The following is an 18,324-nucleotide window of genomic DNA, read 5'->3' on the forward strand; positions in this document are numbered from 1 at the left end:
CTTTGTTCTACACTATATATATTGTTACTTGTATAGAGAGGGAAAAGATCAAACAGGAGTTAGATGAGGAATATAAGAGTATCTTAGACAAAAATCAAAAGGAGATGGAAGAAATGAAGAAAACATTTGAAGAAAGATTGAAGGAACAAGGAGCAGTAAGTTTCATCTAAGTTTTTTTTTTTTTTACAAATAACAATTACAAACCTAAAGAAATTATATGTTTTGTCAAGCAATTGAGTTTGTGGTTTACCAATACCCATGATGATAACAAAAATTAGTACTTATTAGTACAAGTTATAAGGAATCATCAGTACTGAAAGTTGTAAGATTGACCTTGGTGGGTAAAATTCAGAGACTCTAAAATATTAGTTTTCAGCTTTTCTGATAAGTATTGAGTATTGACTGTTTGAATTAGTATTGACTGCTAGATATAAGCTTAGAGCATTGACTGTTTGATTCAGTATTGACAGCTTGGTGATCATTGACTGTTTGATTCAGTATTGACTGTTTGTTTCAGTATTGACTGCTAGATAATCATTGACTATTGACTGTTTGATTCAGTGTTGACGGCTTGATGATCATTGAGTATTGACTGTTTGATTCAGTATTGATTATTGACTGTTTGATTCAGTGTTGACGGCTTGATGATCATTGAGTATTGACTGTTTGATTCAGTATTGACTGTTTAATAAGCATTGAGTATTGACTGTTTGATTCAGTATTGATTATTGACTGTTTGATTCAGTGTTGACGGCTTGATGATCATTGAGTATTGACTGTTTGATTCAGTATTGACTGTTTAATAAGCATTGAGTATTGACTGTTTGATTCAGTATTGATTATTGACTGTTTGATTCAGTATTGACTGCTTGATAATCATTGAGTATTGACTGTTTGATTCAGTATTGATTATTGACTGTTTGATTCAGTGTTGACGGCTTGATGATCATTGAGTATTGACTGTTTGATTCAGTATTGACTGTTTAATAAGCATTGAGTATTGACTGTTTAATAAGCATTTAGTATTGACTGTTTAATAAGCATTGAGTATTGACTGTTTGATTCAGTATTGATTATTGACTGTTTGATTCAGTATTGACTGCTTGATAATCATTGAGTATTGACTGTTTGATAAGCATTATGTTTTGACTGTTTGATTCAGTATTAACTGCTTGATGAGCATGGAATTATTGACTGTTCGATTGTTATTCAATATTGACTGTTTGATAGGCATGAAATTATTGACTAAATTCTAAACTAGTACACTAAGCTATAGATCTGATCTACTCCTGCCTAAATAATAAGGTTGGCTTAATAAGACTAAAATAAAGGGGGCTTCTGTGTTCGATGAGCACAAGCTGGGTTTTCTTATTTTCTAAATTTACCAGTATCACTGTCAAATGTATATGAAATTATTGATTTTTTTATTATTATTTTTTTACAGGGAGGTACCGATTTAGCTGATATCAAAGAGAAACAGAAGACAATCCCACATATCTACAACTTAAACATGGACCCTCAGTTAACAGGGCACATGTTTCACTTTCTGGATGCTCCATCTAAATCATTTGGTGCTGCTACAGAAGGAATTGATGTTACTATACATGGACCAAGGTATGGTACTAGTATTTATTATAGAACTATGAAATCATTCTAAAATAGGGATTGGTATTTGTCTGACCAACACTGAAAGTTGCATAATATAAGACATAGGGATGCAAATTAAATAGGGGCATTAATGTAAACTATTTGTATAATACACATGTACTTTATTATTTGTAAGCTAAAGACCTGGATACTTCATATCTTTATTCAGATTTGTATTCTGAGGTTTCCTTTTGCACATGTTTGTTTTTTCCTGTCCTCATTTTCATGCTTCAGTGAATTAATAATTTTACATGATTTTTTTTAAACTTCTCAGAACAACTATATTTGATATATAGAAATATTGCAAAGTATGTATTTGAAATAGGATTTACCTGACCATGACCTCATTTCATTGATCAGTTATCAACATCAAGTTTTCATGGTTAGGTCCTTTTCTCAAATGCTATAAACAATAGGTCACCAATATAAGGTGTATCGATTGGTTGTGCTAAAAAGACCGTACAAGGGCTGTATAGCCAGTCAAGGTCGTTAAAAACTTCCATTTGTTGTACTTAAATTTCTGGTGTTGTTCATTTGATCTTGGCCTCATTTGGATCTTTTGTTGAATTTTAGAATTAGACAATTGTGACTGTTTTGAGACCCTTACATCCATGTTTTATTCTACATTTTCCAGTATATCTATGAAACATGCAGTATTCACTGAGACGGAAGGAAAATTCAGTGTTGAACCAATGGAGGCAAATGTTCGTCTGCTTGTCAATGGAAAGGCAATAGGAACAAAAACACAACTTTCACATAATGATAGAATTATTTTTGGTACTACTAAGTATTTTGTGTATGTTAATCCTAAAGAAAGGGACAGTTCTAAAGAACAATATAAAGAAATAACATTTGAGATGGCTCAAGAAGAACTTGCCAAAAAATCTGGATTTGATGTGGAAGGACAAAACAAATCTAGAGGTAAGTGTACAGTTAAAAGATAGTTTTTTAGGCAGCTATAAATCATGTAAACCTACATACTTAGGTCTTTTGTGAGATTTAAAATAACTATGCTTAAAACAAAATGCTTTACATAGAAATGTATAAAAGTTCATCTATCAAATATGTTTTTCAAAGAAATGTGTAAAAGTTGATTTTATCAAGAAAAACTTGGGGTTATTTCCTGTAAAAATTCTCCTTCATCCTAATATTATTACTGATACATAATATAGGGTTATTGCATGAATATTGGGGAATATTGTCCCGAGTAGAACTTTATATTGCACGAGCTTGCAAGTGCAATATATGTTCTACGTCTACGAGGGACAATATTCCCCAATATTCATGCATTAACCCTTTTCTTGTATAGCAATATAATATTTGAAAGTAAAAAATTGTTTAAACTAAGATTTTGTCGTTGATGACGTCATGAATTTTGAAGATTTATTGCACTAGTTCAATATTTGAATTTATTGCACGCTAACTTTTGGTTACTTTCTGTGGGGAATATTATATAGACAATAATAGTGCATTGACTTGACATATCAACGATATAAGGATGAGGCTTAGAAACGGGGAAATGCGAGGCTGTGCTGAGCACTTTCCCCGTTTCGGGCCGAATCCTTATATCGTTGATATGTCAAGTCAATGCACTATTATTGTCTTTATACTGCAATCTAAAAAAACATTTTCAATTGTTGTTTAGTGTGTTATTGTTATTTATTTGATTTAAATATTGGAGGAAATCCTCCTTTAAAAAGGCCTCATATCACACAGGCGGAGAAATATACAACACGATGAAATGTAAATCATTTACCTGTTGAAAACCGTAATCAATGGTGAACAAATTTCTTTGTTTACAGACTAAAATATCAACAATAAACATGAAAAATAATGATATATAGGTTGCAAACAAAAATATTAATAAGTGGAATATGTTTTCCCAAAAATTGTACAAGAAACAAGTTTGAGTCGTTAAACGCATCGTTGTTTACATTGGAAACAAGAACAGGTTGAAGAGGTCGTATGAATAATTAAATATAATTTCGACAATTTCTATCTAAATATTCATGAGGAAAAGTGATATCAGGTCAGTGACTGTATATGACATAGAAATATACGGTCAACGCATTTTGACTGCTCAAATAGAACGAGTGCTGTATAAATTGCTATACAATAATATAAGATACCCTCTTGTTTTCCTTACAGAGGATGTATTATTACAAGAGGATTTGTTAGAAATGTTGCCTGCTGTAGAGGAAGCTAATGCCATTAGTGAAGAACTAGACAAGAAACGAAGGTTTGAAATCATGATTGTCTCCCCTGAGGCCAGAGGTGAACTGTCTGGACGAACAGAGGTAAGAATCATAGATCAGGAATAAATGTAATCTGATAAATCTGTCTAAGTAAAAAAAAAAAAATATCTTTGAATATACGATTGGTTGAAAAGTCCTAAAACTGTAAGATTTGTGATCAGAAATGTTAATTTTAGTATCAAATGAAAAAATTATGACAGCAGACAAAACTTTTTTTAAATGTTGAATGATAGTTTACTATAACATATTTTCTTGTTTATAGGTAATGGTAAGAATGAAGGACTTAGAAACTAATCATGAATGGGTGTGGCCAAGACAGAAGTTCTTTAATAGGAAGTTTGTGATGCAGGAAATGTACAATGAATTCCAGGAAGGTGATCCATGGGAACTTCCAGCAGTAAGTTATTAATTTCTTCAGGTTCTCATAACTCAACATACAGTATGTCATTTTGGTTTCGATTGGGCATGGTGGTGGATGGACACAGAACCTTGTTTTATACAAGGATAGTTTCCCATGTATCTACATTATTATTTAAATGTTTGATGAAAGATTTGGAATGAACAAGCATTGAAATAATTCAATATATGAACTGCTAACTGTGACTACTTTATTTACACCACTTTTGCAGACCGAAGAATAATGTAAATATGATCTTCTATTACATAAATATATTACTAAAATTATGAGAATAAATCACCATGAAGTTCGCTACATACAGATCACTGTGAAAAACAATAGCTGTGAAAACAAGTTGCGCGTCTGGCGTATTTACAAAATTTCGTCCTGGTATCTATGATGAGTTTATTTGCTACAGTATTTTTCATTGTTGTTAATAAAATAATGGTATAGATGTTTTCCAGTTAGGGGTCACGAAGTCTTCCATTGATGTGGTTTTTAATTTAAAAAAAAGACTATGCTGTGAAATGATATGATAACATTATGATTTGATTGACTATTTTTTTCTTCAGGAGAAAGATCCATTCCTTGATGATCCTAATGCAGAATTTCACATTGGAAGTGTTAAAGTTTGGCTGCAATCTATATCATATATGGTAAGATTTACATAGGAAATCGTATTGTTAGTGATTGATTTGTTTATATTATATTAAGAGGTAAATTGATATTTTAGTAAAGTTCTTATTTAGAATTGGCAAGTGATACTAAAATATATCAGAAAAGAATTGGGTGTCGTTTTATGGTTGTAAATTGATATATATCAGAGAGAATTGGGTGTCATTTTATGGTTGTAAATTGATATATATCAGAAAAGAATTGGGTTTCATTTTTGTCGAGCCTTCGACTTTAGTCGAAAAAGCAAGACTAAGCGATCCTACTTTCCGTCGGCGGGGGCGTCCACAAATATTCACTCTGTGGTTAAAGTTTTTGAAATTTTAATAACTTTCTTAAACTGTACTGGATTTCTACCAAACTTGGACAGAAGCTTGTTTATGATCATAAGATAGTATCCAGAAGTAAATTTTGAAAAAATAAAATTCCATTTTTTCCGTATTTTACTTATAAATGGACTTAGTTTTTTCTGCGGGGAAACATTACATTCACTCTTTGGTTAAAGTTTTAAGAATTTTAATAACTTTCTTAAACTATCCTTGATTTGTACCAAACTTGGACAGAAGCTTGTTTATGATCATAAGATAGTATCCAGAAGTAAATTTTGTAAAAATAAAATTCCATTTTTTCCGTATTTTACTTATAAATGGACTTAGTTTTTTCTGCGGGGAAACATTACATTCACTCTGTGGTGAAAGTTTTTAGAATTTTAATAACTTTCTTAAACTATCCTTGGTTTGTACAAAACTTGGACAGAAGCTTGCTTATGATCATAAGATAGTATCCAGAAGTAAATTTTGTGAAAAAATAAATCCATTTTTTCTATATTTACTTTTAAATGGACTTAGTTTTTCTGTGGGGAAACATTACATTAACTCTGTGGTTAAAGTTTACTTTCTTAAACTATCCTGGTTTGTACCAAACTTGAACAGTAGCTTATTTATGATCATAAGATAGTATCCAGAAGTAAATTTGGACTTAGATTTTCTTCCAGTTAACATTGCATACAGTCTGCAGTTAAAGTTTTCAAAACATTTGTTAGATTCATGAACTATCCTAGATTTTTACCAAACTTGGACAGAAGCTTCTTACAATCAAAAGATAGTATCAAGAGGAATATTTTTATTGATTGTTTTCCTCATTTTTGTTGAGCCTGTGATTTACAGCAATAGTAGGCGAGACACTGGGTTCCGCGGAACCCTTACAAATTTTATGGTTGTAAATTGATATATATCAGAAATAATTGGGTGTCATTTTATGGTTGTAAATTGATATAATTCAGAAAAGAATTGGGTGTCATTTTATGGTTGTAAATTGATATATATCAGAAAAGAATTGGGTGTCATTTTAGGCTTGTAAATTGATATTGTTTAGTATAATTGAGGTTTTTTTTCAGATTGATACTAAAGAGCAATTAGAAGTGACAGATTTTAAAGGAAATGAAGTGGGTCTACTTAATGTAAGTTTTGAAAGTAATGCTTAGATAACAAGTGGTATCCTGTTGTTGCCTATCAACAAGACTTAAACTTACACCATATACTTATCTCTTTTGTTTAAAGATGTATGTTTTATTTCCCTGTTTGACATATTTAAGTATTTTGTAAATCTCGTTTAAAAAAATGGTGTAGAATGTTAATAATTCTTATTTAGTTACCTTCCACTAGGAAAATTATCCTCTTGTGAAGTCTATTCTTAATTTAATTTTCACTTTGCATTGTCTTATCACTGAACTAAAACGTTGGGGGTCTATTGCTTTACCTCAGTCTGTCCATCCGTCAGTCAGTTTGTCGTCCAATGAATAAATTTTATCACATCTTTCTCAGGAACTACATTACAAGGTTCTGATTTTGGTTTCAGGGATTTATAAGGCAGCTATATTGTGTGATGTGTCACTCAGCACTCAACAACTTCCTGTTTACCTTATGCTATTAGCTGCCATCAGGTTTCATTAGTGAGCAATAACTCTTAGATTCACCTGTTTTTATAATTTTTTTAATTAGATTTTATGGATATTTAATTGTGGTGGTAACAAATTTTTCTTTTGTTGAAAATTTAGATTCATGGTAAATTTTTAACTCTGTAATTGCAGTTTATTGTAATTTGTAAAGTCATTAGGTTTAATATACTATTTGTAGCTTGAAGTTGTACCATGTGACAAGACAGGGAAGAAGGAGATAACAGAAGATGATGATGTCTTTATAGAGAGCCCTGATGAATTAGTAGGCAAAGAACTCAACTTTAATGTCAAACTTCTCGGATGTAAAGGACTCCCAAATAAATTTACAGTAAGTTAATAGAATTTAATATACATGAAAAGATTGTCAGACATTTTTCCTCTCCCTAATGATTCATTGATAGACTCAAAATTAAATATTTTACACAAGAATAAAACATCTAGTCACAATACACACTTGCATAGATATGTTTGACTTGGATATGGAAACTTCTATTATAATGCCATTTTATAAGAATTTTCTTTTAAGACTTTTTAGTCTAGTAGCTAAAACATTTTGATTTCTTAGGACTTATTTGTACATCTGTACTGATATATATTATAATTATGTCTGTGAATACATGGTCGGGTTGTTGTCGCTTTGACACATTCCCCATTTCCTTTCTCAATTTTATATACAGGTAGCTATTGTCACACTTTAAAAAGGAGTAAAATCACAAAAATACTGAAAGGCAAGAGAAATTCAAAAGAAAAAATCTCTAATCAAATGGCAAAATCAAAAGCTCAGACCTATCAAAAGAAAGGATAACCGCTGTCATGTTTCTGACTTGGAACAGGCATTTTCTGGATTAAACCTGATTTTATAGCTAGCTAAACATGTCACTTGTATGACAATCACATAAAATTCCATTATATTGAAAACAGTATTAATCATAAAGTACAAAAATAGTCTGGTCAGATGAAATATTTTGATACTTTTATTTTTATTTATTTTTAAATATTATTCAATCATATATTTTCAGGATATCTATGCTAAATATACATTTTATTTGGACAAGAAACTTATTGAAACAAAGAAAATTCCTAACACCATTAATCCAGATTGGAATTTCACACAGCTTCATGCAGTACCAAAGTGTACTCAAGAGGTAAATATTGGTTATGTGATTCATTGTACATAAAAAAAATTAAAAGATGATAAAACAATGGAACTTAAGTCTTTTTCAGAAAAAGTAAATTTATATAAAATTGTAGTCAAATGATTACGAAATTATTTTATTCTTGTGATATCAGATACGGTAAATCTTTTCTTTTCATGTCCGTCCTTTTTTTCACTGACAAAATATGGAAGTCCAGTTTTTCTATAATTATTTCCGTACGTATACATAAAAGACAAAGTTTCGGAGCAGACCAACATTGGCAACAATAATGTTTCATCAAATCCATGTTGTATTTGAGATTCTTATTTGCCGTATTGTTTAAATTTAATATGTCATTTATTTAAAAAGTGGATTAAACAGAAGATATTGACAATTTGAAATCCAGTTTATATATAAATTATCACTATTTGCTTGTGTATTTTAGTTCATTAAGTATGTTAGCGAGGGAGCTATCATGGTCCAAATTTGGGGCAAGTTTAAACCACCAAAAGAAAAGAAGAAAGTCAACACTAAGGATTCCATGATTAATGCTGGTCTACAGAAGGCTGCTACACACAATGCTAACACCAATGTGAAGGTTTGTTTATCATTTCTTCTGTCTTCCGTTAGATAATATTACATGAATTATATCAGGTTAAGATTTAATAGCTCAAGTATTTTAAATATCTCTCCTGTTAACCCTTTGATGAAACATGTTAACAAAACAAAGAAATATGAATCTTTTTCAAAGTCAAATTTCGATGAAGATATAAGAAGATGAGGTATGAGTGCCAATGAGACAACTCTCCATCCAAGTCGCAATTTGTTAAAGTAAACCATTAATGGTCAAAGTGCCGTCTTAAACACGGTGCCTTGGCTGACACAGAACAACAAGCTATAATGGGCCCCAAAAATTACTAGTATAAACCATTCAAATAGGAAAACCAAAAGTTTAATTTTTTTTTTTTTTAAATCCAGAAAAACTTATGAACTTACATGTAAATTCAGGATATACATTTTGCCATAAAGTGTAATTGATATTTAAACAAAAAGTTAGAACATTGATATCATATTTTTGTTAAAGAATAATATTTCTTCCTGTAAAAATGAACTTCTTGTTTAATAATGGTTACTGGCTTTTGATACTATGCTATCTGTGCGACTTTTCAGAAATATGATGCAGACAAGATGAAATACATGATGGAAACAGCCATGTTAAGAAAGAGACAAGAAAAGATGGAGAAGAAACTGGTGATTTTATATTTTCTTACAAGAATAATCTTTTTTGTGACACTAGCAGATTTGGACACCGAGGGGAACTCGGAAGATTCCCTTTGAAAACCATTATTAAACGTAAAATGGTGTTGTTTTGGAATAACTTGGTATCGGAAAATAACAAGTTATCTTCCATTATGTATAAATTAATGCTCAAATTACATTTTCAAAACCCCACAAAATTTAAATGGATTACGTACGTTAAATCCATATTTGATGAAAATGGAATTAGTTTTATTTGGCAAAATCAACTTCCATTGGATAAACTGGGATTAAAGAACATTATTTCACAAAAACTGAATGATAAATTCATCCAACATTGGTTTTCACAAATGAATAACTCTTCAAGAGGTGCATTTTATTCATTTTATAAAGAGGAATTTCGTTTGGAAACCTATTTGATAAAGTTGAAGCTGTGTGACAGGATTTATATGGCAAAACTCAGATGTTCAAATTTAAAAATTCCTGTATAAACAGGAAGATGGTCCGGAATTCCAAAAAATGCACGAATTTGTCATCTTTGTGGAAATGGAATAGGGGATGAATTTCATTATCTTTTTAAATGTCAAAAACAGGAAATAAAACTGCTTAGAAATAAATATATTCCACAATATTATACTGCAAATCCAACGGAGTACAAATTGAAACAGCTTTTAACATTTTGTCATGTAGAACTTTACAAAAACTTAGCAATATTTTTTAAAATTCTTACACGATACTTGTGATTTATGTTGGTTTTTAGTTGAAAGTTATGGTAGTTTGTAAATTGACATTTGCTATATTTTCTCATGTATGTAGCATTATTATGTTTAGTGTGAATGTATTGAGTACAGACATGTGTATACGTGTATATATGATGTCCTCTTGTACACCTATGTGTCTGAGGTTTATTAATAAAGTATTGTCTATATTGGAACATAGGGTTGTCAGCAATTATCAATTATTCTAGATTATAGATTTTTACCTTTGACGAGGAACAATTTTTCCTATCACTTCACAAATCTAATTATTTTCTGTTGGCCTTATTACATATTTTATTGCTGTAAGTCTCAGAAAATATATAAGAAATTAACTAATGTGATATTTTATAGGTTTGGTTGAGAAAGATGCTTGATGTAGCAGCAGAGCACAAGAAGAAGAAGATTTCTACAAATATCATAAAAGGAGTATATGATGCAACAACAGCTGATACAGCGGATAAATGTATAGCTATGATTCCGGGGGAGAAAGGTAAATATTGGTACGTGTTTTCAACAAAAATTGTCAGGTTAGGGGTTGGGTTGGGATCCCGCTAACATGTTTAACTCCACCACACTCTCTATGTATGTGCCTGTCCCAAGTGAGGAGCCTGTAATTCAGTGGTTATGGTTTGTTTATATGTTACATATTTGTTTTTCATGCATTTTTTATACATAAATTAGGCCGTTAGTTTTCTTGTTTGAATTGTTGTACATCGTCATTTCAGGGCCTTTTATAGCTTACTATACAGTATGGGCTTTGCTCATTGTTGAAGGTCGTCCAGGGACCTACAGTTGTTAATTTCTGTGTCATTTTGGTATCTTGTGGAGAGTTGTCTCATTGGCAATCATACCACATCTTCTTTTTTTATAATGAAGAAAAAAGAAATCAGTTAGTGAACTTAACTTTGTAAGACTTTTGTACATTCTGTTTCTGTAACTAGTTTTTAATATCAGTCAAAACAATCAGAAGTATTTTTTTATTAACACAGATATAGATAAAACATGGAATAAACCAACTGATTTTGAAGTTTCACTCCTTTTGACAAGTTTTGTACACATTTATTTGACCTAAACAAATAAATGTGAATTTACCAAAATTATAAGAAAGAAAAAAAAGAATCTAGGGAAAATTCTATCTAGAAATTATTTCGTTTGTAATTTTTAAATCAAACTACATCTGGAAATATGTTGCATCATTTAACAGAGCATCTATAAGATACTTTTAGCATTTATGCTCTGTTTAGACCTACAGAATAGAGCAAATTTTCTAATTTTTAGACGAAGCAAGTTTTTCTACACTCCCAAGTTTTGACATTCATGTTTAAACTTAGATGTGTAAATGGTCCTATCGGTTATTTTGTCTTGTACATATTAAAAGAGCCATGATTTTTGAATTGTCAGAAATTAAAAGTAAATACAGGCACTTAGATTTTTTTTTGGTGTTTTTTTTTTTTAGTATTTTAATACCACTTTTAAGCACCACATTTATGCTATTTCGTGGCGTACAGTTTTGAAAGGGGACTATGTAATATCAGATTATCTCCCCTGTATTTGTCTGACTTTCTTTGGATACATCAGATTATCTCCCCTGTAGTTAACTGACATTTTTTTTGATACATTTCTACTTTAGATTCAGATTCAGAGGGTAGCAGCAGTTCATCTAGCAGTGATAGTGGGTCTAGTCATTCATCAAGTGATTCACACAAAAAAAATGAAGATGGGGAAAAAAAGAAAAAGAAGAAGAAGAAGAAACGTAAGAAGGACAAATCAAATGATAAAGCAAAATCATCCTCTCCAAAAGAAAATTCCTCTCCAAAAGAAGATCACAAGAAAAAAGAAGAAAAATGGGAGAGAAAGAAATCTGCTCATGATACATCCAGACAAGAAAATAAAAAGCAGAAAATTGCTCCCAAGAACACAGCATCAACATGTGTTTTACTCTAGACTTATCACTGTTGTTTGAATGACACTTTTTGCTCAAATCCATGCGATAAAGATATGTGTGTATTTTGTTAAGCTATTATTTATTACAATATTGTATGCTACACAGAGCTGCATATTTGTCCTTGATTAAGATTTTAACCATTAGGTTTGGTTAAAATTCTACCCAAAGGCAAAATAAATAACGACATCAGGTACTGAAAAGCCTTATTCATTTACGTTTGATCACTCAAAAGGGGAAAAGTAGGTTTGTTCTTTCAAATTTATGTCATAAGGATAATAAATACACATATATTTTTATTTCAATGTTATTTTTGTGTTGATTATGCTTTTTTGCCGTTACCATTTGATTCTTTCTAAAGTTACGATGGTTACAAGAAGGAAATAAATGTTGATTTGAAATTTAATTTGCTTAATATGCAAAACCTTTAACTTATTTTGTTTGCTATTTTGTGTATAAAAACATAATTATTTATCAGTGTGGAAAAACATATTTCAAAGTTGCATTCTTAACTTAAATTTCATCACCTGAATAGAATAGGCTGCATATCATCAAAATATTCTGTTCTATAAAGTATATAATAAAATTCTCTTTTGTTATATGCATATTTCTCTATTTTATTTTATTGTTAAATTGTCCATTCTAATGACAAGTTATTATTATAGAAAGCATTCATCATTTTAAACTGAAAAAACTACACTTTTATTTACCATTCAGGACTAATGACAGTATTTCTTTTTGTATTTCTTTGGTGTTAGTTTGCTCTGTCACCACTGTATTGTTGTATATGATGTTATTCAGCATTCAACAGGGAATTATATGCAGTTTTTCTGTTTGTAGAATTTCCAGAAAAAATTCTTTAGTGACAACAGCTAGTAAAATATTTAACGGAACAACTGTAACTTGATAACCATAACTGAGTTACGATTCAACCAAATCAGCTAGATTCTGATGCTTTTCAGTTGGACTTGAATACAAAAAAAATATGAATATATGTTTTCAATTCATTTAAATCAAACAAAAACTGAAATATTTGTACATGTCATAATATTTTAACTTAGGGATTGTTGACATAAGCATATCAAATATATATATATATAATATTTTATCAAATGTGTTGAATTTTCAAAATTTAGTAATTTATTGTTTGGTATTTAGATATATCTTGTTTTATGACCTCATAAGATGGTTATGTATATTGATTTACAAGAAAGTTATGATTCAAATGGTTGCATAATTCTATCTGTTACTTATATTTTTTTAATAGCTTTATTGATAAACAATTTACTTAAAGAAAAATCTTGATTTCAATGTCTGATTTCCCCTCCTAATAACTATATAACAATGAACTTGCCTGTAAGAATAGATATCAGTTATGACCTCAGCAGTAATATAAAGGGAAATAATAAATAAGGGATATAATTATCGTCAATTGCCAAAAAGTTCAAAAAAAGATACAAATAATAATATAAAACTTAGAAGCAGTGACATCTTTTGCTTAGCTTTAATGTTGTGTTTTGTCTGTAAATGTTGTTGTAAAATCAAAGAATCCATGGATCAAACAAAACAAGTAAGGTAGAACCTTATCCCTGGCTACAGTTATAACTTAATTGGTTGTTGTTAGATTTTGATTTATTTAACTTTTCATATTGCATCAAGTGCATTAAATTTTAGAACAGTAGAATTTGAAAAAAAATTAGCTTAGTTATAAACTCTGGTTGTGATCCATGGATTCTTTTATAGCTTTATAACATAAATATATACTATTTGTGTTATAAAGTTAGTTAAAAAAAATATTCATGAAATTGTGCAATATCAAAATCATATTTTTTGTAGATTTATTTTGTTGTTTTTATATGTTTATGCAGAGAATGTCTCTTGCATCTCTTGGTACAATTAGTGCTTATGTTTCAGTTACTTGTCACCTAAAAGCTTGTTGCATTGTATTATTTTATGTTTTATCAAAGAGCATAAATGATATAGATGCATCATTGCTGGTGGTAATATATTCATAATCTCATCTTTCCATTTATAGTTTAATGATTTGAATTGTGTTCGTTTGATTTTGTTCACTCTCCTAAAAAGTTTCCCCTCACTGTTATTTTGCATGCAGCCCATTTTAAACCCAAGTCTAAAGAGTGATGCATTCTAAATTTAGGTACTAATCGAGAATTCTTACTAAAATGTTCAGGTTTAATTTGCACTTACGCTTATTTGAAATTTGAAGGAAATGAAAATATTCTAACTTTTCTAACTTTTGTCTCCCCCCCTTTTTCTCACTGAGAATTTTTGTGTATATGGTATAGGTAGCACTTGCTGATTATAACACTGGCTTGATTTGCTGTGGTAGCTAGATTTATTAACAATATAGATTGTACTACCCTTGTTCTATCCACAAATAATGGATCGTCTCCCTTGCAATCATTTTTGTGCTGCCATCTTTGTTTACAGCCTATCAGAAGGAAGTAACTGCTAAATCTGAAATCAGTCTAGAATTCTGAAATTCTTATACTAAAATTAGTTATGTGTTGTTTGTCAATGTTGTGTGTAAAGTAATTAGCAATGCTTGTCATCTGCTGCAAATCTAAATTTCTTATTTATTTAGAAATCTTACATTTTTAGTTTAAAATTCCAAAACATTTAGTCCCATGACATGTCTTGCTTGCATGTTAATCCCTGATGATTGTGTTTGACATTGTGGATATAGTAAGGGTTTGGGTTTGTAGTGTATTAACATATTAGTGTGTTTAATGGAACATGTTCCAAATTTTTACACTGCCAAAATATTTATGTGACTTGTCGATGGACAAGCGAAGGCTTATCAAAGCAAGACTGTGATACAATTGTAAATAAAATAATCATTTTTTGTCATATTCATCTTGACAAATGAAGGTTAATTTAGTATCCAAAGAAAATTGTGATATTTCTATGGAAACAATTTAACCTCAACTGTCAAGGTCATGTTCATTTGTTATTGGAATTATTGAAAATTGTTATTTAATTGATAAACTCCAGTTGGGCCACTTTTTACTTCATATTAGTTTCTGTTATAAAAGCAATCAAAAAACAAATTCTACATGATATTGCAAGTGTGTGGCTATAATACTTCTTGTATGCGCCTCTTTATCTTGTGTTACGTCTCGTCTGCAAGGAAAGTTGTAAAAGCTTAGCTTAGCTGCTGAACTAACTGTTTCTACTGGTGACATCAACAATTATTAATGTTACACTGGCAAGACATTTCTCTGTGCCAACAGCTTATTGTGCAGAAATCTCCAGTTTTGAAATTAGTTTAATACAGAAAAAGCAGGGTATTTAAAAAAAAACTAAATTTGATTTCTATCATAGTTTGCATAAATTTTCTATGGAGAGGTTTTTAAGACTTTTTAGTGTACAAGTAATAAGTGGCCAAACTATATCTATGTGTTAAATTTTGTTGAATAGAGATGACATTCAACAAAATATTTGTTTTATAAGTATCTAAAAATTATTATAATCTTGATTATAAAAACAAAGAAAAGGACAATAAACCAAGTAATAAAGTCAAGTCAAGATTAGAAAAACAGTATATCCACATGTTGAATGGTCAGGTTTTTTTGTGAAAAATTAAACTTTTCTAATCATAAAAATAGGATAATCTATGTCAACCATCAGATGGATGGCATTAAAAAAATAATCCCGAAAAAAAATAAAAATATTTGGGGGTTGTATAATAAACAATCAAAACTGTTACCAGTAATGTCAAGACTTTTATTGCTACTTACAGGCAAGTTCATTTATAAAAATAGTTAGCTAAAGTTTAAAACTATGTTAAGACTTCTAGCCAAAAATGTATCTGTAGATTATTTTTCTTATTGAAATGTTAATGATTATATCTATAAGTTGTTGAGATTTATGTTTACACATTCCATCCAGTAATACCTCTTATGTCTTTAATGTTGTTTATAAATTATTTATTTTATACTTTTTGTTATTATTTTTACAATGTTACAGAAGACCAATTAATGAAAGATTTGTTTTTTAATGAGAAAGTAAATTTCCCATTGAACTAACACTAAGGTGAACAAAAGCTATAATGATTTAGTCAATAGGACAGTTCATTTGCAAAAAAAACATTGTCTTGTCAAAACATTGTACCAACAAGTTCAGGAGAAATGTATCATTGATCTGATTCTCCCCAAAAAAAGCTATAATTTTCTGCCTGTTCATGGTAGGAATACTGTATTCAACCATGTTTAATATAAGAATAACTGTTTGAAAAGTTATCTCCCTTTGAAAGGAAGTTAATGACATAATTTAATGTTCATTGTTGATTCAATTAGGTGGTAGGTTTCAAATGACAAAACTTTTAACCAAATCATTTTATATTTGTTGTTTATTCAAATGTTTATTTATATGTTAATCCAGAAATGTTACTTTGAATATTCTGTATATCCTTGATGGATTTCTGAATATTCAATTGTTTGTTTTGACAAAATTACTTGTATGGTGTTAATGCTTTCGTTTACATGAATTTAGATGTAACACTGCAAACTTTTATGTATATTCTATTTTTGATTCACTGATTTGAATATGATATTCATTTAAGATACATTCCAGGCTGTGTGCTTATTCATTGAATTTAACATCATTTAGTTAAAAAAAACTAATAAAAAAAGGTCACAATCAAGCATTCACTTTCTTGTCAATTTTAAACTAAAACATGATTTATAGTTTTTTGGTTTTTTTTATGTTATGATTTATGGTCAGGAATCGTTTGCAGTTATATGTTTTAGAGTCCCACCTACAAAACAGATGGGAGAAAAAGGCAAATGTAAAAAAAAACATCTCCATATCAGTGAGCTTGAACTGTGCAATATTTCAGACAAAGCAGGCTCATTTGTTCTTAAATGCTGTGTAGCTTTCTAGACTGGATCTGTTACAAAATTCCCATACCATAAAGTGTATTTGTAGGACACTATACACACCAAAAGATGTGGAGTATTTTTACCTGACCAAATGCTCAATTTATTGGAATATTGTACAGCTTGAAGCATTATAGATTGATCCATGTCTTAGTTGCTTTTCTCAATCAGGTTTATAGGTGGGACTATCTAGATTCTAACAATGTAAGATAGTGGAGAAGGCATGTATGTATGGAGATTCAAATCCAAATATCAAATTTATTGTTTATTTTTTCCGTCCATAACTTTGCAATATTTAATATATTTGTTTTCTTTTTTGTTTAACCTAGTATTTATATGCAATCATACTGATGAATAAAATTCTATTAAAAGAGATGTGTACATGAACTATTCAAGTCGGTTTGTTTTTTTGGAATGCAGTTATACTTTTGATTGGTTAGAAAGGTTCAAAATTTAAATTATAAACATGGTAAATGTATTAAAAAATTGAAACTTTTGGCAACATGTAACTTAAAACTAGGGCATAGGTTTTTTTTTTTTTAATTTATCATACATTTGCCCTCTATTTAATTCTGTTTATTGATCAAAGATTCAAGCGATCGCTATGTAATTTATGTATGTATTTATTTATTTGCACCTTTGTTCAACCATTTAAAATGATGCACCAAGACTTCTAATGAAAAGAGTCAACTGTAAAAAAAAATTACAACAATTAAATTATTACAGTATTCAGATGTGTCTTGTTTTATTTGTTTTACTATAGATTTTTCTTACTAGTTCCCTTACAACTGTTGAAGATCTTATCATACTCTGTGACAAAGCTTATGATAATAGCAGTATTGTCCCTTTTTTAGGAAATTAAATTTTTTGTTTTCGGTGTAATTTGCTCTAGACTATTAATGTTTTGTTTGGATCTGTAAAGTATAGGGTCAAATGCATAGGAGGAACCAATGGGGGGGGATTTGGTTGGTTATATAGGGAATCACTGAAGCATTGGAGCGGGTCCCCTTTTGTCAGTCAGTGAGCCCCTTTTGAATAGTTCTGGATCCGCCACTGAAATTATCAGTATTCTGACGAAAAATTCTTGTGCACATTTTGTTGATAATTGTTATGAATATGAATGAATGAATGAATATTTTATTTGCGAAAGCATATAAAATAACCATCTTCGCTAGCCAATGGTTACAATCCACTCCCGCTCTCTTCACCTTTGGCAGATTGAGCCAACATTTGTGATATCAGTGTTGCGCCCTCTATTGGAAGATTAAAGTCCCACCCATTCCGAATACATTATTCTTGACCAATGGTAGCACTGGAACTCTTTAATTTGGAGGTAAAAATACGGTAGTGCTAGATTCTACCCACTTGGTAAAGCTGGAAAGGAAAATTTACGTCAACATTC

At 30.1% G+C, this 18,324-nt stretch overlaps 1 protein-coding gene across 4 annotated transcripts in view; it reads left to right on the forward strand.

The window, feature by feature from the left end:
- Positions 1 to 17,654, forward strand: part of LOC134706993 (kinesin-like protein KIF28P) — a 32,308-nt gene extending 14,654 nt beyond the window's left edge. For 3 of the 4 annotated variants that reach the window (XM_063566412.1, XM_063566413.1, XM_063566414.1), the window contains exons 12-24: positions 37 to 155; positions 1,445 to 1,614; positions 2,282 to 2,568; positions 3,796 to 3,944; positions 4,165 to 4,299; positions 4,872 to 4,955; positions 6,368 to 6,430; positions 7,107 to 7,256; positions 7,948 to 8,073; positions 8,510 to 8,662; positions 9,235 to 9,315; positions 10,431 to 10,569; positions 11,710 to 17,654. In XM_063566412.1, coding sequence (XP_063422482.1) covers positions 37 to 155; positions 1,445 to 1,614; positions 2,282 to 2,568; positions 3,796 to 3,944; positions 4,165 to 4,299; positions 4,872 to 4,955; positions 6,368 to 6,430; positions 7,107 to 7,256; positions 7,948 to 8,073; positions 8,510 to 8,662; positions 9,235 to 9,315; positions 10,431 to 10,569; positions 11,710 to 12,023 — 1,970 coding nt within the window. In that variant the 3' untranslated portion in view covers positions 12,024 to 17,654. Of the gene's footprint in view, positions 1 to 36; positions 156 to 1,444; positions 1,615 to 2,281; positions 2,569 to 3,795; positions 3,945 to 4,164; positions 4,300 to 4,871; positions 4,956 to 6,367; positions 6,431 to 7,106; positions 7,257 to 7,947; positions 8,074 to 8,509; positions 8,663 to 9,234; positions 9,316 to 10,430; positions 10,580 to 11,709 lie in introns of all 4 variants that reach the window. The other variant, XM_063566415.1, reaches the window with a different exon arrangement.
- The last annotated feature ends 670 nt before the right edge of the window (positions 17,655 to 18,324 follow it).

Source organism: Mytilus trossulus, chromosome 2 (assembly GCF_036588685.1).
Source record: "Mytilus trossulus isolate FHL-02 chromosome 2, PNRI_Mtr1.1.1.hap1, whole genome shotgun sequence".
NCBI classification, from domain to species: domain Eukaryota; kingdom Metazoa; phylum Mollusca; class Bivalvia; order Mytilida; family Mytilidae; genus Mytilus; species Mytilus trossulus.